The 23,465-nt window shown below is 38.8% G+C and overlaps 1 protein-coding gene across 5 annotated transcripts in view; it reads left to right on the top strand.

The window, feature by feature from the left end:
• Positions 1-227: 227 nt before the first annotated feature.
• The window catches only part of LOC127790791 (uncharacterized), a 100,587-nt gene continuing 77,349 nt past the window's right edge, over positions 228-23,465 (top strand). For 3 of the 5 annotated variants that reach the window (XM_052320476.1, XM_052320474.1, XM_052320472.1), the window contains exons 1-3: positions 228-593; positions 2,323-2,807; positions 16,122-16,184. In XM_052320476.1, coding sequence (XP_052176436.1) covers positions 2,646-2,807; positions 16,122-16,184 — 225 coding nt within the window. In that variant the 5' untranslated portion in view covers positions 228-593; positions 2,323-2,645. Of the gene's footprint in view, positions 594-2,322; positions 2,808-15,912; positions 15,986-16,121; positions 16,185-23,465 lie in introns of those variants that run through there. The other 2 variants (XM_052320473.1, XM_052320475.1) reach the window with 2 other exon arrangements.

Below are 23,465 nucleotides of genomic sequence, written 5' to 3'. Positions count from 1 at the left end.
AAGAAACAATTAATAACTCTATCTACAAAAAGAATTTTTTCAAGTTAAAACTCTAAAAGAATTTATATATTTTAAAAAATTATTAATTATATTCATAAAGAATTTAAAATATTATTAAAATTAATTAAAAATATTATTATTGTTTATAACAATAAAAATAATTAATTTCATAATATATATATAATAATAAAAATTAATTGAAGTTTAATGCTGGTGATTATAACTAACGAATGCGCACAAACAGAGAGAGAGAGAGAGAAGAGAGAGAGAGTCTGAAGATTTGAGGAAGGAGAGGACTCCTGCACCGCCCGGCACCCAACTCCGTCGCTGCCGCCCACCTTCGTCGCCGGTCTCTCCTCCATCGCCGGCGACCGGCTCAGTACTGCCTGCGCCACTTCTCCGTCGCCACTAGCGCCAGGAGTGCTGTTGCGCAGCACAGCCACCGCCGCTGCCGCCGCACTGTGCAGCACCGTCACCGGTCTCCACTACCGTACCGCCGGACCGTTACCGCGACTGCCGGACCGCTACCGCGTCTTCCGGACCGCCAACTCCACCGCTGGACCGCCACCGCCCCTGCAAACAGTCAAACACAGGTATATATATATATAAATACACCCATTTTGAAAGGTAGATCTACTAGAAATCAACCATCGGATGATATTAGTTTTTGAGTATGCTAGTCTCGGTGACTGGGGGAGACCGGTTATAGGCTCCGATCAAAACAAACCACCGTCCACGGTGGCCGACGGCGATTTACGAAAATAAACAATGTTTGGCTGAAAATTAAACTTAGATCTGCAAAAATCTAACCGTTGGATCATTCAAATTTTTGGATATACGAGTTGTCGTAGTTGGGGGAATCCCATAATCAGAAATAATTGTATATGTTAAGCTGCAATTTTTATTTTTCATGTTGATTTGTCTCTGTTTTGTATCCTACTTATGCAACTAGTCTGGTTTACCCGGATGTTGTGGAGTTAAGCTCCAAACATTTTTGTAAAGTCTGAAAAAGGATGAGCAGGACCTGGAGATCCTAGGAAAGTTAGTGTGCAAAGATTCAGAGTAAAGAAAAATCATTCAAGCCATGACAGATTGATGATAGAGGGAGGAACAGAAATTTGATATTTTGCTCGCAGAACCTTCCGGGTGCCTTTTGGTCCTTTGCAAAAAACAATAAAAATCTGAAAAAATATGTTTAGACTCTCAAAGATATTTATATTAAGTGCACAAAATTCCAGAAAATTTAAAAATTTGGAGAGGAGTAAAATTAGGGGTTGAAGTCGCTGCTAGAGAAAGTCTCTTTGCTGAAATTGTAAATGCTCCAGTAACCATTGCTAAGGCTTTTTTTGGTAATTCTACTGATGCCAGAATTTTTTTTTTAAAAAAAATAGAAACATTTGTGTGACAAGTTTCAAAAATTTCTAGAGGGGTGAAATGAAGGACCAAAAAAGATGCCAAGGGCATTTTTGTTTTTGTTTGTTTATAAACTGATGTGCTTCTCAAATTCTTTGCATGCTTAGGTAAATATTATTTGGTTGTATGCTTAGGTAATTCAAAATTTTAGTTTTATTGTTATATGCTTAGGTAAATATTATTTGGTTGATTCTGGATATCCTACCCATTTGCGTATTTGGGACCATACAAATGTAAATGTTATCTTCTTCTTGATTTTCAACTTGCCAGTGGACAAATCCAAAATGAAGTCTTTAACTATTATGACTCCAGTCTGAGATGCATAAGAACGCACATTTGGAGTATGGAAAAACTGATTTGCTTATTCCAGACATCTTCTCATTTTGCTGATTTTATGGTATTCAATAATCTGTTTTAGGTTTACAGATGCTGCTCTATTAGCATGTGAAGGAGAGTGGTAGACTTGCCGTACTCAAATTAATATGCAGCCATTCTCTACCGTCACATGTCTTTGGTGATAATAATGAGTGGGAAATCACCTAAATTTTTTCATCTCAAAAAATTTCCTCCCCTTCTTGGTTATGTGTACAGTAAGCATTATATGTACAAGTGGATGCTTGGATATGTTAACACATCCATGGGCTTCTTTATGGTTTCTGTCGAACTCCATCATAAAGAATTTTCTATTTAGTGCATATTTGTTATTTTGGGTTTCAACCATGATTGCCAATTAACACTAAAAGGTTAAGAATTCCCAAATGATATTTTATTAAATTATCTAGGTCAGTTGTTTGTGTGTATTTGTGAGTATACATTGTGCACATAATCGTGTAATTTTATTTACATCTTCACTATTTTCCTTTTGCTTTGAGAATGTGTATGGATAGTTATCTATTTGTTTATGTACAGGGATATACCTGCATGATGTCATGTGAAGTACAAATGTTCAGGCAGTTCTGTTCGCTGCACATCCAGCCTTAGGTGTGGAAACAAGGTTGTTGGGGGGCCCAATTCAAAGCATGCTCATCCATCCATATAGATGTATGTATGCATGTATATAGGGGGCTTGGGCATACAATTGAAGGGGATTCATTTCTCTGAATCATTTCTTTATCACCATCCTTGGGTTCTTGTATTCAGAAATTGGTCATACAAAAGAAAGGAAGGATTGTGACTTTGCGATTAAGCATTAGTTGATTACCATCATATCCTTGTGACGCTAGACAACAAAGATGAATAATGGCGGTGGCAGCAGTGATGTGTCAGGAGCTGGAGGAGAAGAGGCTAATTTGGCATACAACTTCTCTGCCTTAGCTCTGGGTCGTAACAACAGTGATGGCTTGTTTCAAGTCATGAAAGCTGTTGAAGCTGCTGAGGCAACCATTAAACAACAGGTCTTTCTTACATTTCCTCTCTTGAATTGCTTACATGTTCCTTTTTGTGGTGCTCATTCTCGATATGACGACAACACCACTGATCCTAACCTTAATCCCACTATGTGGGATGGCTTATTCTTAACCAACACTGAAATGTTGTGATATGCTAGTTCTTTACTTCTTTTTTTTTTTTTTTTTTGTGCTCAATTTTGATGGTCAAAATATGCTATACTCTTCATATACTGGCTAATTTAGCCATGCATGTTTGCCTGCTTGATGTTGCTTCCTTTTTAAGATGTGTTTTCTCGCTGGAAGTTACCTTAAGCTGTCCGGGCCCTTGAGTACAGCAAGCCATTCAGAAGTTCAACCCTAGCATCTCTCTCTCTCTCACACATGCACACACACACACACACATGCCTGCTTGCCTGTGTGCGTGCACGTGCACTTGTGTGCACTCACACATGCATGCAATAGTTAGCTTCTCCAAGCAATGCCTTGTCAGTTGAAATATTTATTGCCCATTCACATACGTTTTGAGTGGAAACCAAATCTCCTAATTCGTTGTTATTGAGTTGACACGACCATGCATAATATTCTTTTTTGATTTGTCATGTAAAGCTAATAAGATGGTAAGTAAGCTTACTAACCTTTTTCCTTAAGGAAAGAAGTGATGGACCACTTATTTGTAATGGATCTGAACTCCTTGTTAGCTTTGGGTAGTAATGTTTGTAATTTTAAATATTGATATGGGTAATTTGGTCTAAAAATAAATTTATTTTCTGCTCCTGCTTTTACTTCATTTCTAATTTCTTCACAATAGAAAATAACTTTTTCCATTAGTAAAAATGCCTTTTTAATTTTGACCAAACACCACAAAAAACTCATACAAGTGCATTTATTAAAAAAATGCACTTTTCTTGGCCTCTCACTGGATGGTTGAAAAGGCTCAAACGTAACTTCACTTTGTTTGGGTGGAAAATAGAAGGGGACGAAACAGTAAAGTAATAAAAACAAACTAATAATTTTGTCCTCCATTTTGTTCTGTTAGTATCTATAATTCTAATAATAAGGGTAAAATAGTAAAGTCAAAACAAATATTATTAATACTTTCGCTGCCCCCCTCCCTAAACCACAAATTGGGTATAAGGAAAAACGGAATATGGGAGGAGAGGGAAGGGTATTAAGCTCCCTTTTCAATATGAAACTCTCCCCCAAATAAGGAAGAGTTTCCCTTCTCGCCTCCGTCCCCCCCCCCCCCCCCCCCCCCAATCCCCATACTCAAATGAAAAATGTGGGAAAACGTTGATTTTTCTTCTTTCTTTTTATAAAGTGTTAGAACCCTACGGTAGTTAGATAGTTAGTATGGATGGTTGTAATAATAGACAGTAGGGTTAACAGTTAGTTGGTTGTAACAATAGGCTATTAAATGACAGTTATGCGGTTTACAAGAGCTATTAATATTGTTAGAGAAATAACCACTAGGCTGATTGTAAGTTGTGGTGGTAGCTATATAAAGCTACTAGGCTGTTGTAGTTGGGGGTAGCCAAAAAAATATCAATTGAAAGCATTGGTTCTACTCTCTCAAACTCTCTCTCTCCCTTTCGGATCTGTCTCCTCTTTCCCTCAGCTTCTCTTCCCACCTTTCCCCTTCTAATTCTCTCTCTTTTCTTCTGTTTTTCCCTTTCTTTCTCCAATTCTCCTTTAATTCTTCCTAAAATTGGCCCTAATTCTATGTTGAGACCCTAGGGTCATGGCAAGTGGTATTAGAGTGGTTAATCTGTGGGCAAAATTCTGATTGATCCAAGAATTCTGTCAGTTTCAATTGGGTCATCCAAAACACGAAAAAGAAGAAGCCCAGACGTGAAGGTGAGGTAGACCCAGATGGCCAAATTAGGCTGACCCAAGAAGAATGAGACAGACCCAGAACTTTAGCGGTCGAAATTGATTGACCCAAGAACAGGATGAGGTCCAAGAATGGATCTTGGAGTGAATAAGGGGGCGTAGTTGACTTGGTGTTGTAAGCAAGCAAGAACAACGATGATCTTGAAATCGACGGAGAAGGCCAAACTGACCAGTGTCATCCCATAAAAATTGAAGGGAGGCGGTAGGTGCTGGGTGTGTGAATTCTAGGAAGGGAGCCCAGAAATTCAAGTTCTAGAAAGTTGAAGGGTGACAGTAGGCGGGGTATGTGAATTGTTGAAGGGGTGCCATAAACTCAAGTCTTGGTTGGCCGTGGATAATTCAATTTAGGGCGATGTCGTATGACGCAAGGTTGAAGCAGATGGAGCTTCATATTTAGGAAGTCAGTGCGGCGGTAGCGGACGCCCAAGTGAAGATGGCGAGCATGTGGGAGGAGGTTTCTGGCCAAATTTGAGAAGTAAAAGAATAGGTTTTTGCCCAAATTTAGGGGGCTTAGGATCAAGTTTTCGATCAATTTTGAGAAATGAAAGATCAAATAAAGAGCTTTATGCTCATGTTCGTGGGTTAGAATTTGGTAAAATTATTTGCCGAATTCCCTCCAAGAGAACACTCAAAACTGGTACTGTCTGGGCATGGAACGAGACCAAGAACTGCGGGTTGGAAACCATGGTGGCAGAGGAAGTCAGAATGGGGTGATCAGGGATAAGAGGATCAATCGTGCCAACCATGGCACCAGAGTAACAATCAGATTCCTTTGAAAAAGAAGTTCATGAAGAGGTTATTCGAGATGATATTATTGGAAGTTTGGAGCAAGAGGTGACTGATTCAGCCAATAGATTTCCAAAATTGGAAGCAGATAATGGAGAATTTTCAAGGATGGTGATAAAAGCAATTGGATCTTTTGAAATTGAAAGTGATTCGGCCTTTTGCAAGGAACTATTGACAAGCAATGAGGTGAAGGAATCGTTTGCAAATGTCAAGGCTAATGATGTGCCTAGTGAGAAGTTTCAGGAGGGAAATAAGAAGCTGATAGGCGGAGTGGCATCCTCCCTGGTGGGCTTACAAAAGTTTTTCAAGCTTACTCCAATCAAGCTGTGGAAGAGAAGGAAAAGAGCTACAATTGGAAGGCTGTAGTGTTCTGATCTGTTCCCACAGTTTCTGAAATCAACCGGACTACTCTCGCTTTCTTGAGGACAAGAATGTTCCGGGGGGTAATTGTCAGGACCCTATGGTAGTTAGATAGATGGTATGGATGGTTGTAATAGTAGACAGTAGGGTTAACAATTAGTTGGTTGTAACAATAGACTGTTGAATGGCAGTTAGGTGTTTTAGAGGAGCTGTTAATATTGTTAGAGGAATAACCACTAGGCTGATTGTAAGCTGTGGTGGTAGCTATATAAAGCTACTAGGCTGTTGTAGTTGGGGGTATCCAGAAAATATCAATTGAAAACATTGGTTCTACTCTCTCAAACTCTCTCTCTCCCTCTTGGATCTGTCTCCTCTTTCCCTCAGCTTCTCTTCCCATCTTTCCCCTTCTAATTCTCTCTCCTCTTTTGTTTTTCCCTCTCTTTCTCCAATTCTCCTTTAGTTCTTCCTAAAATTGGCCCTAATTCTATGTTGAAACCCTAGGGTCATGACTCATGACATAAAGTTGATGGAATTTGTCAGGCTACGGTGATTAAGGGTAGTTAAGGGGGTGAATCAATGTATGGGAGGTTGCAACAAGTAGAGGGTAGTGTAACTAGAAGCTGTTGGCAGTAGTTGATACAATGGAGGGTTGTAAAAAAATAACAGTAGGAGCCAAGCGATTGAGGGTGGTTGTAACATTTGAACCGCCTATGAGGATAGGCCTATGTAAGGGGCTTTCCCTCTCAATAAGGGATCATTGATGAACACTTTGATGAATTTCCAGATTTTATCTCTCTCAATTTCTCTCTAATTTCTCCTCTCCCTCTCATTTCTTTCCCTCTCGTTCTCTCTTTCTCTCTCAAACCCAACCCTAATTCCACTCACATAAGGATAATTCCCCTTGTTAGGCCGAGACCCTGACAGAATTTTAGATTAAGAAGCTAGAATCAAGCTTGATATGTTGTTGTATGGGAGTTTTGATTATACCAAACGTAAAGGGTGCAGTATAGTTATAGGTTAGGTTAACATGGGGATATGACAAACTATATGTCAACGATTGAAGTTTAAAGCTGGATGATTGGCTATCAAAAAGAAAAGGATAAGGAGCTGATTAGAAGATAAAGCCTTATTTATTTTTAAGTTTTTTAATCTCTTTTGTAAATCTATAAATTGTAAAATTATCTAGTCCTAGTAATTAGGATTGTAATCTGTTCCTAGTTTTTAGGAGAATTATTAGGAGATTTCTTGTATATTTATTAGCTTTCACACGGAATGGAAGAATGAAGGAATTCTATTGTCTTCAAAGTTCCTTTTAACATGGTATCAGAGCCAGCCTTCTAAGGGGCTTCTTTTACCGGCCTCCAGTGCCTTTCTCAATTACCACCACCTTAGGTGGATAATCAAGGCCTCCTTTGCCTCTGTTCTTCACCCAATAAGCCCTCTTTGGCTTCCTTTTTTACCCGATCTTTGATTATTTATCCCTTCACCCGATAGGATAGGATGTCTACTGCCTCTAACGCGAATCCAACACTGGAGACGATGGAAACCAGCAGCACCACAAAGGTTCCGTTTGCTGGAATGGGTAGTATAGACAATGGAGGAGAGATGCAAAATCTCTAGGCCGTCTACTGGTTGAATGGGAAAAATTATTTGAAGTGGTCCTAGTTGATCCGTACTTTTCTCAAGGGAAAAGGGAAACTAACTCATCTCTTGGGGACTGGTCCTAAGGAGGAAAATCCTATGTTTGCAGCATGAGATGAGGAGGATTCCTTAGTGATGTCATGGTTATGGAATTCAATGGTACCAGAGATAAGTGATATGATGATGTTCTTAACAACTGCGAGAGACATATGGAAGGCAGTCAAGCTCACCTATTCCAAGGTGAAAGATGCTGCACAGATTTACGAAGTAAGGACCAAGATTGCTGCCACCAAACAAGGGGTAAGGTCTATCACTGAGTATGCCAATACATTGCAAACTTTATGGCAAGAATTAGATCATTATCGATGCCTCAAGATGAAATGCAGTGAAGATACAACATTACAAAAAGGTTTGTGGAGAAAGAAAGAATCTACAATTTCTTGGCTGGACTTAATATGGAGTTTGATGCGGTAAGAGTTCAAGTTCTTGGTAAGGAAGATTTACCCCCTTAAATGAAGTAATTTCTATAATTCGGGCTGGAGAAGGGAGAAGGGAGAAGGGGAGTGATGTAGACGACTCTCTAATAGAGAGATCAACAGTAGTATCACCAAAGGCTCCTAACAGGGGTCCTAAATAGGAGAAGAAAGCTGGGGATAGAGACTCTATGGTGTACCTTCTGTAAAAAACCTAGGCATACCATAGAGAGATGCTGGAAGTTACCTGGAAACCATCCAAAGGAGGACAACTGGAGAGCCAAAGCCAAGCCTATATGGCTAATATGACTAGTAGCCAACAACAAGCAGAACAAAAAGGATCAGAACACGGAGAAGGCTTGGATCTCAACCAGGCATAAATCAAAAAGCTAAGGAATTTTCTAGAATCTCTTGACGAGAAAGAAAAATGTACCTGTTCTCTTGCACTTACAGGTATTTGCTCTCATTCTCTTGCCTTACATGCTTCAGGAATAACCCAGCCTAACTCTTGGATCCTAGACTCTGTGGTAACAGATCATATGACCCCTCTTTCCCATTATTTCATTACCTACAGCCCTTGTTCAAGTTTCAAGAAAATAACCTTGGCAGATGGCATAGTTTTGAAAGGCGATCGGGGCATTGAGGCGCAAAGGGTCCTGGAGCTTGAGGCGCGAGACAAGGCGCGCCTTTGCGAAGCAAGGCGTACCTTTAGAAAAAAAAAACTCAAAATCTTGTAAAATCATAAACAACTATCAAATTATGAATAATAACACATGTATATCATACTTATCGTTCATGATTCATCATCTTCAAATTCTAAACTAACAACATCAAAGTTGATTCATTCATCATGCAAATTCTAAGGTAGAAACATCATCAAAGTTCAAACTTAAAGTCTCAAACTCAAACAAGTACCAATCATCATGCAAAGTTCTAAACAAACACATAAACACTACAAGTCCACAATCAATAAACACTATAAGTCCACAATCAATAAAGAAGTTTTAATCAATCATCATCAAGGTTAATATCTTCATCATCTCCTTCAATCACCCCTTCATCTTCTTCTTCCTCTCTCAATTCTTCTCCCTTTTCCAAGTCTTCATCATCTTCGGTTTCTGTCTCACTTTACTCTTCTTCAATCTCCTGAGTTACTCGTCGCTTTGAAGTCGAAGCCGAAGTTGAACTCGATTCTGATTGAGTTTGTTTAATTCTAAATCGATAACTAGTCTCTCCAACTCCTATAGCCGCAACGACATTATTCCATGTCAACCCATCCCCAACGTCATTTGGAAAAAATAGTTTCATCATCTTTATCATTCTCCTTATCAAGCTTTTCAGTCAACCATTCATTGCTTTTATCAACGTGGGTCAATATGATAGGGTCAATGGTATCACGCATTTGATACCGACGCCTCAATGCTGTATTGTATTTCATAAACTCCAAGTTGTTTAAACGAAGTTGATCAAGCCTGTTTCTCCCTTTAGTATGAAGCTGCAACAATTTATGCAAAAACATACTAAGAATAAACTACATGAAACAAACTAACTACTAATAAAAATTATAAGTGTTATATGTACAATGCACTTACATTTTCAAACACACTCCAATTACATTCACACCCAGATGAACTACAAGTCAAGTTAAGAATTTTAATTGCAAAATTTTACATGTGGGTGTTGACATTCCATATGAAGCCCACTATTTAGCTGTCTAATAAAATTCATGGATTAATTATTATCTATTATTTAGAATGATTATATATATAATGTAATATATATATGTGTATACCTGGTGATTTCTTAGCTCTCTTTCTAATAGCCATATATTTTCCAAAGAACTCATCTGCCTTGTTATACATTGAAAGCTCAACATCAATTTGGTTTTGAACCTTTACATCTAGATTTAACTTTCTAATGCATTCATATAAGCCAGTCAAGATCTCTAGATCTATACGTTCAGCTTTGTAGAAATATTCTGGATTCAAGTACCAACCAGCAGCGTGCATGGGGCGATGAAGCTTAGTATCCCGTCGATTATCAATGATCTGAAAAATGGGCGCATACTTCTTTTCATCCCCATTAAAAGAGTTAGCAATTGCTTCTTTGGCTCTATCCATGGCCTCGTATATGTATCCTATAGCCGGTTTCTTCTCACCATCCACTAAGTGCATTACACGCACTAATGGACTGGCCACCTTTAAAGCATATACAACATTGTTAAAAAATGAAGACATCAAAATCACTTCTACAACCTTTTTAGCCCCTGCTTCTTTTACCCACTTGCTTGTCATCCACTCCTCGGAGGTAAACATCATTCTAAGGTTGCTTTTCAGACTATGCATCCTGCCCAAAGTGATAAATGTAGTTGCAAATCGTGTTTTTGCAGGCCTCAACAACTCTTTCTAGTCAGTAAACCTTCTAAGCATGTTTACAAGACTCAAACGACTATAGATGTAATTATTCACCATAACAACTCTCTCAAATGTCTTCTTCATATTAGACAACTTGAAAATATCTTCCAACATTAAATCCAAGCAGTGCGCTGCACATGGTGTCCAAAACAATGTAGGATATTTTGCCTCCAAAAATCTTCCTGTTATTATTTAGAGTGAAATTAACAAGATATTAGTAAATAATAAGTATCTAATGAATATTCAAATTGTTCTATTTATAAACATAATACAAATTACAAAAATGAATTTCATACTTGCTAAAACATTGTTTAAAGCACTATCGGTGACCACTTGCACCACATTTCTTACTCCAATCTTTTCCACACATTTACTTAATAATTGAAACATCTTTTCCCCAGTCTTTGAATAGCTGAAACCATCAACATACTCCAAAAACATACTTCCTTTAGGAGAATTGACTAAAAAGTTAATCAATGTCCTTTCCCTCTTGTCTTTCCAGCCATCTGACAAAATGGAACATCTATATTTGGCCCATGCCTCTTCATTATCTTTCATCATTGTATGAGTGGCTTTCACCTCTTGTTGGAGAAGGGGAACTTTGACTTCATGATAACTAGGCGGTTTCACACGAGGACCATACTGACCAACTACTTCTATAAAGACTCTAAAACTGTCATATGTCATTGCATTGAATGGAATGCCTGCATCATGCATCTATCGTGCAAAGCTTCTACAAACTCGAGCTCTCTAACTCTTTTTTTGCAAAATCATTCTCACCCAACCTTGTTTGCCTTCCTCTGCCCTTGCTTTTCAACACAGTAACTTCTTGGTCTTTAAGGAAAACATCAAGTGCACCCTTTTGTGTTAGCCCTTTAACCCTACCAACACTACCAATATCGCTTCCACTTTCGGTAGATACATTGGGTATTTTTCTACTTTGTGGCGACTCCTTATCATCATCATACCCTTCACTAAATTGAAAATCATCATCTAACGGTGCTATATTTTGCTCATCCCTGTCATTCTTTTTCTTTTGCATGTACTCTCCAATCTCTTGTTTTACTGATGGAGGACATTTTGGACAAGTTTTAGTATTCCTAAAACCACCCACACGATGTTGTTTTGCCCGAAATATGCCACCTTTTGTTACTTTACGACAAGATTTACATGTGGTGGTATTTCTATAATTTGGATTAGCTTCAAAGTAATTCTATGCCGGGTCTGGATTTGGAAGTTGTCGATGACATTGACTGGGCTACTGCAACATAGTTCCAACTTCTACAAAATTCTCCAATCAACAAGAAAATAACAACCATATTAAGAGAGAGTGGCAACCAGCAAGAGAAATTAAGCAAGTAGGCAAGAAATAATCAAATAAAACAAGTAAAGAACTCACGAGAGTAGGTTGGAACCGAGAAGAGGGGAGGCTGGAACCGAGAATGGCAGTTGGTTTCGGTGGTAGTGGCCTGCTTGACAGCTTGAAGAGTAGAGGAGAAAGAGGAGAGGAAGAGAGGAGAAGAAGAGCGTGAATCGTGAGCTGTGAGCAGAGAAGATAGGAGAAGAAGAGAGGAGAAGAGCGTGAGTAGAGGAGAAGAGAGGAAAGGAGAGGAAGAGAGGAGGTGGGCGTGACTTGATAGCAATGAGAGGAAGATCAGGCTAATCTGTAGTTGCCGCAGGAGAAGATGGGAGTTTTTGGTGGTTGGATAGCTTGAGGAGGGTGTTTTCGGCAGCTGGCTTGAAGGTCAGAAGGAGAGGGAGAAGATGGGAGTGACGTCAGGACTCGATAGGAAGATGGGATGGGAGTGATGAGCCCCGACTTGGGCTGCCCAAGTTTTAAATAAAACCTAGGTTTCATGAGGCGTGCTTCACGCCCCGACCTAGGCGAGGTGCCTAGGCGCACCTTTAACATCTATGACAGATGGGTCTTTAACCACCATTGCCGGCCAAGGAGATATCATTCTCAATGAGTATCTTACACAAGAATGTTCTCTGTGTTCCTAAATTATTCACTAACCTTATTTCCATTCAAAAATTGGTCCTGGACAACAATTGTAGTGCTAACTTTTATCCTACTTTATGTGAAATTCAGGGACAAGGTGTTTTCGATGGCTGGCTTGAATGTTCTCTGTGAAATTCAGGGACTGGTCTTGGCCTATACTATCTTGAGGGACCAAATGAGCAAGAGAAAAAGGAAAAGGTGAATTCTGTGTCATGTTTGGTGCAATCTAGTAGAGATCAGATTTGATTACATCACTATCGCCTTGGTCACCCCTCATTTTTTACTCTTAGGGTCATGTTTCTAGCTTTATTTAGGGGTCTTGATGTTAAAAATTTTTAGTGTTCAGTTTGTGAACTTGCTAAACATAAGAGGGTGATTTATCCTTCATTGAATAAAAGAACTTCTATTCCATTCTCTCTCATTCATAATGAGGTTTGGGGCCCTACAACCGTTCCAAATATTCCTGGGGCATGGTGGTTTATGGTGTTTGTGGATGATTGCACCCGAGTGATGTGGTTATTCCTTATGAAAAATAAATCTGAAGTGAGCCCTAGTTTTCCTAACTTTTATAACATGATTAATAGTCAATTTGGAGTGAAAATCAAGAGACTAAGATCTGATAATGCCAAAGTTTTCTTTAATCAAATTTTTTCCAACAAAAAGGGATTATCCACGAGTCCTCTTATCCCTACACTTCTCAACAAAATGGGGTAGTTGAGAGGAAAAATGAGCATCAATTGGCTGTTACTAGAGCACTTCTTTTTCACCACAATGTTCCTAAACATTATTGGGGAGAAGCAGTTCTAACTGCCACATCCATCATCAATCGGTTGCCTTCCCAAACTGTTGACTCTCTTAGCCCCATGAAGCTCCTAACCAAACACTTCCTGGATATTCATATCCTTAGTTGCTGGAAACTAAAATTTTTTGAGTGTATATCATTTGTCCATATTCATAATCCTCATAGAGACAAGTTAGACCCTTGAGTTCTAAAATGCATCTTCATCGGATACTTATCTACCCAAAAAGGCTATAGATGTTACCATCCTCCAAAAAAATTATCTGTGTTAGTTGATGTGACTTTTGTGGAAAACATGCATTATTTGACCATTCTCATAACAACCAAACAGTCACAAACAGAGATCCAATTTCATCTTTGCTTGATCTGGATTTTTCTTATTCTTTGTCTTATTTTGGTCCGGTTAATCCTAAGGATTCATCAAATATGACTCAGGAGGACCCTACTCCAAGTACTCGACCCTACTCCAAGTACTCCTCCTCTACAGGTCTATTTAAGATGGAAGTAGTTGGTTTCTAGCCCTATGCATGTCGAAGAATCCAATTCATTTCCTCAATCTACTACTAAGAGCACTAACAGTCTCCTTGATATGTCATAAGGTAAATCTCCAATTAATCCCTCTGGATCTATAATCGAATCTATTGAACCTCTGAGTGAGCCTGAAATCTCTCAAAGTGATCTTGAATGGCCTATTGCCCTTAGAAAAGGCACTAGAACCTGTACCAAGCACCCATTGCATCTGTTTTTGTCCTATTCCAAATTATCTAACCCACATAAAACCTTCCTGACCTGCCTGCATACCATACTTATTCCCAAGCACTTTAACGAAGCTATAGGGGATGAGAATTGGAGGAATGCCATAGAAGTCAAGATGGCAGCCCTTGAAAAAAAAAAAACCAAACATGGGAGCTGGTTCAATTACCTAAAGGAAATCACCCTGTGGGATGTAAATGGGTTTACACAATCAAATATAATTTTGATGGGACATTAGACAGATATAAGGTCAGGCTAGTGGCCAATGGATACACTCAAGTATATGGCATAGATTCCCTAGACACGTGCTCATGTTGCAAAACTAAACACAGTTCGAGTACTCCTATCTCTAGCTGCTAATCTAGGCTGGCCATTGCTGTAATATGATGTAAAAAATGCCTTCCTGCATGAAGACCTAGCAGAGGAAGTTTACATGGATTTACCACCTGGATATAGTCCAACTACCCAAGATCATGTAGTGTGCAAATTGAAGAAGGCTTTATATAGCCTTAAACAATCTCTCAGGGCTTGGTTTGGCCAATTTACGAAAGTAATACTTACTCTAGGGTATCACTCGGCCACAGGGAGAGTAACAGCTTTATTTGTGTATGTGGATGATATTGTTGTGACCGAAAATAATGAAAAAGGTAGGAATAAACTCAGGAAATGCCTAATCAAGGAGTTTGAAATTAAAGAATTGTGAAGATAGAAATATTTTTTGGGCATAGAAGTTGCCCACACAAAAGAAGGCATCTTTATTTCACAACAGAAATATATTGTTCATTTGCTAACAAAAACCAGTCTACTAGGTTGTAAAGCAGCTGAAACTCCAATTGAAACCAATCATAAATTAGGGGAAGTCCCAGAGGATAATGAAGTTGATAAGGGGTCCTACCAGAGGCTAGTGGGAATACTAATTTACCTAGCTCATACTCAGTCAGATATTGCATATGCAGTGGGGGTGGTTATCCAATTCATGCATAATCCAAAAGAAACTCACCAAAGGGCAGTTTATAGAATATTGCATTATTTGAAAGGAACACCAGGAAAAGGTATTATGTTCAAAAGGGAAGAATGCATGGCACTTGAAATCTATACTGATGCAGATTATGCAGGGTCAGTGGTGGACATAAGATCTACATCTGGGTATTGTACCTTCCTACAAGGTAGCCTTATGACTTAGAGAAGTAAGAAACAAGGTGTAGTGGCCTGGTCAAGTGCAGAGGTAGAATTCAGATCCATGGCTCTAGGAGTTTGTGAGTTGCTTTGGTTGAAAATACTACTAGATGACTTGAAAATCACTTTGGTAGCACCTATGAGACTTTATTGTGACAACAAATCAGCAATAAGTGTTGCTCACAATCCAGTCCAACACGACATAATTAAGCACATTGAAGTGGACATACATTTTATCAAAGAAAAATTGGATAGTGGCTTGATTTGTACCCTATATATATCGTTTTGTGAACAGTTTGCAAATATTCTAACTAAAGGGTTACCTGCAGCCATTTATCAAAAGATGACTAGCAAGCTTGGAATGGATGATATCCATTCTCAATCTTGAGGGGGAGTGTCAACAATTGAAGTTTAAAATTGGATGATTGGCTATCAAATAGAAAAGGATAAAGAGCTGAGAAGATAGGAGCCGATTAGAAGATAAAGCCTTATTTATTTTTAAGTTTTTTAATCTCTTATGTAAATCTGTAAATTGTAAAGTTATCTAGTTCTACTAATTATGATTGTAATCTGTTCCTAGTTTTTAGGAGAATTATTAGGAGATTTCTTGTATATTTATTAGCTTACACACGGAATGGAAGAATCAAGGAATTTTATTCTCTTTCAAAGTTCCTTTTAACACTATATTTATCCTATGAAACCCCAAATTTGTTTTTTCTTTCTTTTGTCATTTTGGGGTGGGAAGCTTCATCTGCACTCACTGCTTCCCTGGCCATATTAATGTTTCTGCTTAATATCTCAGTCTGCTATGTCTCAGTTTGTCAATGGAACCAGGGATGTCTAGGCTCCCACTTCGGGATGTTGTGGGAGCTGCCTACTCCATTCTAAGAGTATGTTTATTCTTGCCAAGTTAACAGGAAAAAAAGTTCCTTCTAGATGAGTTTATTTTTTGTCTGTATTGGTGGTTTTGTCTGACCTTTTATTGTTGTAAGATGGTTGCTTTTCTATCATGTGTTGCCCTTCCAGGCTGACGAAAATACAAGGTTGAGGACTGAACTTCAGAAAAAGATTCAGGAACTTGAAAAATATGTAAGTGCCTTAAAGTATTTTCTTCTAAGATGTTCCATGAACTGCTTGCTTCTGTTTCCATGAGTTGAAAACAGATGAGCTTGTTTAGTTACAGGAAACATTTTCGAGTTTTCTATTATTGATTTCCATTTCATCACTAGATTTTGGTTAATATATATTCATTGTTATTTATCAAAAAGAAAAGGATAATATATTCATCGATATTGTTGATTTTAGTTGGGTTGGATGCTCATATTTTCTGTTTGGGAAACAGAAGGAAAGAACTCTTTTTTGCTTTTTATTTTTGTGAAGGAATCAGTGTCAAACAATGGGAGACATGCTAAATATGTTTTCTAGCAGTCAATACAAATTTAGAAAATTGGTAGACAGAGTTATCTGTTTTTTTATTTGAAGAATTCCTGATTTGAACATGTGTTCCAGTTTTCTGATTTTTGTGAAGAAAATTTCCAGAATACAAGGTCTGTTTTTCACGACTGAGCAGCCTTTGTACCTCCTTAGATATAATTATTTCATAAACTTGGTTAATTTATGCATATTTGTGCACCTGCATGTGTACATATATGCATGCTAATGTGTTAGCTTATATTCTGATACAAATGCTTCACAGATATTGCGACAGTGATGCAGCTACTACTTGCCGAGAGTTTTAACTTAGCTTGGAGGTTATAATAAAGAAATAACAATCATTCACCTGGATACTTTTTGGGGATTTGTGGTTTTATGATTGGTGTCTTAATTTTGTTAGTCATGGAGGTATTTTGGATATTGTAATGTTAAGGAGAATATTACTTCTAATTATGAAGGATAGAGGAAGTAGAGAATAGAAGGAGAGTTTATCAGTTTCTTGTTTTGTAGACAGTTTATTTTCAGTCTCTTACTTAGCATATGTGGCAGTCAGTTAGTTTGTTACCAACAGAAAACACAACCAGTATTCTGTTTGTTACTGACAGCTGGCATGCCAGTTGGGTTTTTGAATAACAGAGAGCAGTATATAAACTCACTCCTCTTGCTATAATATTCATTCAATTCAGTCTCTACATTTCTGATTCTCTCTCTTCATTTCTTTTCAATTTTGTTTTCTCTCTAGCTCTTACATCGTATCAGAGCTAATGATCTACACCAATGGTGAGAGATCTGTTCTGCTACGAGACATACCTTGGGAATAATTTTGATTTTGATTTCTTGCATTCTGTTAGTATTATTCTGTTAGTGTTATTTCAGCCATTTCAATTTCTGTAATGCTGTGATTCCTAGTTTATTAGAGGTTGTTAGCTCAAAGGAATCCACGTGCAGGTGGAGCGAGCTGGCAGAGGTGGTTACAACAGCCAGGCTGTAAGGAATCTTTCTTGGCTGGTTGTATAAATTCCCCTATACCCGTTCCCTAGATTTTTCATGAAAAAGAATATCAAATCATCCATTCTCTCACAGTCTCTTTCTCTCTATTTCTCTCTTACTTCTCTCTTACTTCTCTCTTATCTACTTAATTTCTTCCTTACCTTACTATTTAGTCGTTAGAGGGTATCTTCCCATTCAACGCGAATAGGAAGAAAGAAGACTTGTTAGGATCAAACCGTGACAAGATCCTGAGCATTCTTCAAGTGAAACATTTCAACACCTAATTTTGAATCCTGTTATCTCTCAATTGCAAATTGATTTCTCCTCAATTGTGAAAGCCCTCAATTTCAATCCTATCAAATTAGAAACTAAAATTACCTATTATAGAAAGCTCAAATTTTGGCTGCAATTTGACTTTTAACCTAGTTTCCTTCATTACAAAATCGGAGAAATCTCTTGCAAAATATTTTCCAGATCCTGATCCTAGCAATCCTGATAGACAGAAGGTAAATGAGGGTTATCGCTTACGGCTCAAGTTTGATCAATTATTGCTTGGGTGGCTATTCTCATGCAGGAGGACTTTCTGGACATGTTGGACGTAACGAAACCATTGATGAAGTTGAGCGCCAATTTTATTGGCCAAGTTTGAAAGAGATGTGGCAGGATGGTCAGTTAGTGTCTATCATGTCAGTTAGCCAAGCATAGGAAGTAGAACACCAGTCTGTACACTCCGCTACTAGTTCCTAGTTGACCATGGCAGGATGTTAGTATGAACTTTGTCCTTGGTCCACTGTACCCCAAAAAGGAACGGCTAATCTTTGTAGTTGTTGATCGTTTTTCCAATATGGCACATTTATTCCCTGTAGCAAGGTGTTTGATACCTCTAAGATAGCCAAAACCTACTTTAGTGAAATAGAAAGGCTATATGGCCTCCCTAAGACCATAGTTTTTGATTGAGATGTTAGATTCACTAGTTACTTTTGAAAAACCCAATTGCTTTTGGTTGGCACTAAGTTGAAATTCTCCACTGCATGTCACCCTCAAATGGATGGTCAAACTGTGCTTGTTAATCCCAGTTTAGGAAATCTGTTAAGGTGCTTGGTGTTGGTGCAACATACTCCACACCATTGGGATTTAATTTTGCCTACTGCATAGTTTGCCTACAATAGCTCTGTCAATAGGTCTACTGGCATGATCCCCTTTGAAGCTGTTCATGGCTACTGTCCTAGAAATCCTTTCCTATGTCCCCTTTTGCTCGAGTGTCAAAAATCTGTTGATTCATTTGCTCACCACATTCGTGACACACATGTTGAGATCATTAACAATCTTGAAGCAAATAATGCTTCATACAAACATCGAGCTGACATGTATCAGCCTCTTGTTGAATTCCAAATTGGTGACTATTAGATGATCTGTATTGGTGCAAAGAGGTTTCCCTCGGGAACTTTCTATAAGTTGTATTGTATTCTTGAAGTGTCAGTCCTTGAGTTGGACCAAATGCTTGCATCATTAATCTCCCTCCTGACTATGGTTTTAGCTCAGCTCAACCTTTAATGTTGAAGACCTTTAAAGGTCATCTCATCTCACTAGATGATCTTTTTCTTGCTCCCTTTGCTGCTTCCCTTTGCTTGCCCTATCTCATTCTATAATTGATCCTCATATTGCATTCCCTTTACCCCATGGAAATTTTTCACACAAGGATAAAATTGATGCAATTTTGAGCGTTATTTGAACTACAGCAAATTGACCCAGCTTTATTTGAGCATTATAAAAGCTAGCAGGACTTAGGCCTCCCAGCTGCGAGATCTTCCTTTCCTTAGTGTGTTGGTGTTGATGATGCTTTGTGGCCTCTCATAACCCAAGTCTACAACTGTAAGCGCTGGAAGCATGTCCAACCACTGTCCCTATGGTTGGGCGCGTGAGCTTTGTCATGTACCTACTATTGATGGGGGTTGTACCTTGTTTTGGCAGTTATAACCCGAGGTTTTAGAGGCTAGCTATAGTAATTGTACTTAGTAGGTAGCTGCCTATGGTTGTACTTCACTTTGAATTTGGCAGCCTTGTTGGCGCCAACCCCTGCTGCTGGAATCAGTATATAAGAACTGATCCAACCTAATACAAATCATCAAAGAATATTTTGAGACAATTTTCTGTTTTCTTGCTCAATCTTCCTTCTCTCTCTATCCTTCTCTCTCTCACACTCTCTGTTCTTCCCTCTCTCTCTTTGCAATTCTTCCCAATTTCCCTATAATTTTCTACCCTAATTTTCACCAATCGGTTGAGAATTCACTATCAAATTTTAGGATGTGACAATTTGGTATTAGAGTACATCCTTGGTTGGCGATTCTCACATGCGATCTCAATTCCGATGGTGGACGACACTGGAATAAGGAACTTCGAATCCCAACTATAACAATTCAACCAACGATCTTTGATTTGCAAGCTAGGGTCGATACTTTGGAGGTTGGATCAAACAGGAATTGTGAGGTGATTATCTCGTTGGATCGAAAATTGGAGACTATGGATCGGAGTTGGAGAATTTAATGGATTGGTTAGTGAAGAGGTTGGACGACTTCATGTTGATGTTTTCCAAATTGCCCCAAGTAAGTTTCCTTCTTGAATTTCCTCCTAGGAGAGATCGGATCCACTCCTACCTGGGAATGGAGTGATCCATAGAGTTGTTGGATCCTCTGAATTTGAGGTAGAACTGACAGTAGTTGGGAAGAATGCAATGGAGAGAAGGCAGGAAGTACAAGTTGCCACTAATCAGCCCTACTTTCCTATGCCTAAGATGAAGATTCCCCTGTTTGATGGTCAAAACACAAGGTGTTAGGTGAGAAAATGTTTGCCTCGTACAGTATTCCAGACAAGCAGAAAGTCACATTAGCTTCTGCTTATCTCAATGATGTTGGGGATGCCTGGTTCCAATGCTGGATCAGGGTTAGAGATGGTTGTCAATGGGCAGAGTTTGTGAAAGATCTGTGTGACAGGTTTGGTGATCGGAGTACGATGGATGTGGTAGAGGAGTTCAACAAATTGAGGTAGGAAACTTCAGTGCAGGCCTATCAGCTTAAATTTGAGGAGTTGAAATCTTTGATGTTGAACCTTAACCCACATTTGTCTCAAGCTTCATCAGTGGCTTGAGAGAAGAATTAATACCAACGGTGAAGATGTTGTAGCCAAGGACAATTAAACAAGCAGTAGAGAGTGCTAGGTTGTAGGAGCTTACGGTTGAGGCCTTAATGAAGAAGCAGAGGCTGTAGGCAAGAGGGGTGAGTTCCACTACTTTATCGCAAGGGAGTAAGTGGTTCAATAAAGAGGCTGTCAAGAGCATCCAGAACTCTAGAAGTTTGACTATTCCATCCACCACCATTTCAAATCAGTCATCAGGAGGAAGGATTGTTGAGCAAAGGAGGCAGGCTGGACTATGCTTTCGGTGTAGGGATAAATATGTATCGGGGCATCAATGCAAGAGATAGTTACTATTGCTATAAAGAGAAAAAGAGGATAATGGGGAGATTTCCTTGCATGCCCTAAGGGGTTTGACAAATAGAAAAATCATTAAAGGTGGAAGGGAAGGTGCACAGCTACAAGCTGATGGTCTTGATTGATAGTGGAAGTACCCACACCTTCTTGGATGAGAACACGACTAGGAAGTTAGGTTGCCAACTCACTGGCACACAACCCTTGTCAGTGACTGTGGCCAATGGCAACAAAGTGCTCAGCAAGTCTGCTTGTGCATGGAGAAGGGTTTGAAACTGACTTGAGGCTGTTGAAGTTAGGGGATGTGACAGTTTTGGGGGTTGATTGCATGAAGACTGTTAGCCCCATCAGCTTTGATTTGAATAAAATGTAGGTGACTTTTGAAGAGGATGGAAGAAAAATGACTCTTACAGGTAGCTTGGATGCATGTTCATGTAAGATGATTACTGGAAAGAAGTTACAAAAGATATTCAAGAGTAAGTTGTCCCAAGTGGCACAATTGTTCTCTATTCATGCCATGGATGTAAATCAGGAACAAGGAAGTGAACTAATGTTGACTGTCAGCAACTAGCTTTAGTCCCAATGGGAGGTACATGAACTTGACTCTCTTAACGTGCTATTAGTTGATTTGAGGAATTGTTTGTAGAGCTCGATTCCTTATCTCCTAAAAGACCAATTGACCGTGCCATTTCTCTCAAACCCAACACTGAACTTGTTAATATACAATCATATTGATATCGCCCTATCCAAAAGACTGAGATTGAAAGGATGGTGAAAGACATGCTTTAAAAATCTATTATTAAGCCCAACCACAACCCTTTTGCCTTACCTATACTACTTGTCAAGGTTGATTCCCATAAGAGACTAAAGAGAAAGAGAAAAGGAAGGTTGCCTAATCATGCATAAGGAGTATTGGAAGTTAATCCAAATCTTTTGTTTTTTAAAAATCTCTAAATTCAGTTTAGGAGACTTTCCTAATTTCATTTTAGAATTCCTTCCTAAGTTGTTTTGTTGTAATCTTTCCTAAATTGTAAATACTCAACCCTATTAACAAGGGCTGTATCATTATGTGAAGTATCAATGAATTTATTCCATTCTCACATGGTATCAAAGCCGTGTTTCTAAAAGTTTTTCCTCCAGCCTTCATTCATTTCTTTCTTTGGCTCCAGTACCCTATGTTTCTTTGGCCTTCAGTGCCATCAACTTCTACTTGTTGTTCTGCCCTCATTACACCATCTTGCTCCTTCTACTTACTGTTTTGCCCTCATTACACCATCCTACTCCTTTTAAACTACTAGTTCAATCACCTATCCCACCGAATATGTTAGAAATCTCCGAGATTGCTCCATCTATGACAATAGGGGAGACTAGTCTGTTTGATCAATCAACGGAAAATCTTCCTACCATTGATTTGATAGGGATGCGCGACTACTACTGCTTGGATGGTAGGAATTACCTACAGTGGGCACAACTGGTGAGGACCTTTCTAAAGGGTCGAGGGAAGATAACTCATTTGACGGCATTGGGCCCCAAGACATCAAATCCCACATTCCCAGCTTGGGATATAGAGGATTCCATGATCATGTCATGGCAATGGAGTTCTATGTAACCTGAGGTAAGTAGAAACTACATGTTCTTGTCCACTGCAAAAGATATTTGGGATACCGTTAGACGTACATATTCTAAGATACAAGATGCCTCAGTGATTTTTGAGATTAAGACAAAGTTAAGTAGTACTAAGCAAGTGGCATTAACAGTAACTGAGTACTACTACAAAATGAATGGATATTGGCTTTAACTTGACCACTACCGAGATATTAAAATGGTGTGCAATGAAGATGCAGGCACCCTTAATACTATTCTTGAGAGGGACAAAATTGTGGAATTCTTGGCAGGTCTCAATGTCGAATATGATCAGGTTAGGGTGCAAGTTCTTGGAAGGGAAGAACTTCCATCTCTTAATGAAGTGTTTTTTGTAGTCTGAAATGAGGAGTATAGGAGGATAGCTATGCTCGGTGAGACTAGTTTTGAATGGGAAGTTTTGATGACCAATAAGGGAGAAGGAGCTAGATTCAAACCCCAACAAAGGAAGTTTGATGTGCAATCAAAGTCAAAGAGTCAAGAAGGATTGTGATATACCTATTATAAGAAACCAAAACACACTGTTTTAAACTACATGTAAAAGAGGCAGTGCTGAATAAGATAAGGGGTTTCTGGAATTTATCCTCGAAAAATCAAGCCTATCTTTCAAACAAGCAGAAGGAAACCATGGATAAGGCAAAGTCAGTTGTTGGATCAGACCTAAGTCAATTAAATGCAGATGAAATCAGCTAACTCGAGTTTTCTGAAAACTATTTAGGATGGAACATGCTCTCTTGCTCAACAAGGTACTTGCTTTCACTCTAATTCTTTTACTGCCTTAAAGACCAATAGGGATGACTTGTAGATTCTAGATTTAGGGGC

Source organism: Diospyros lotus, chromosome 14 (assembly GCF_014633365.1).
Source record: "Diospyros lotus cultivar Yz01 chromosome 14, ASM1463336v1, whole genome shotgun sequence".
Classification (NCBI taxonomy): Eukaryota; Viridiplantae; Streptophyta; class Magnoliopsida; order Ericales; family Ebenaceae; genus Diospyros; species Diospyros lotus.
Note: the sequence above shows the minus strand (reverse complement) of the source record. Positions and strands in the feature narration are given on the sequence as shown.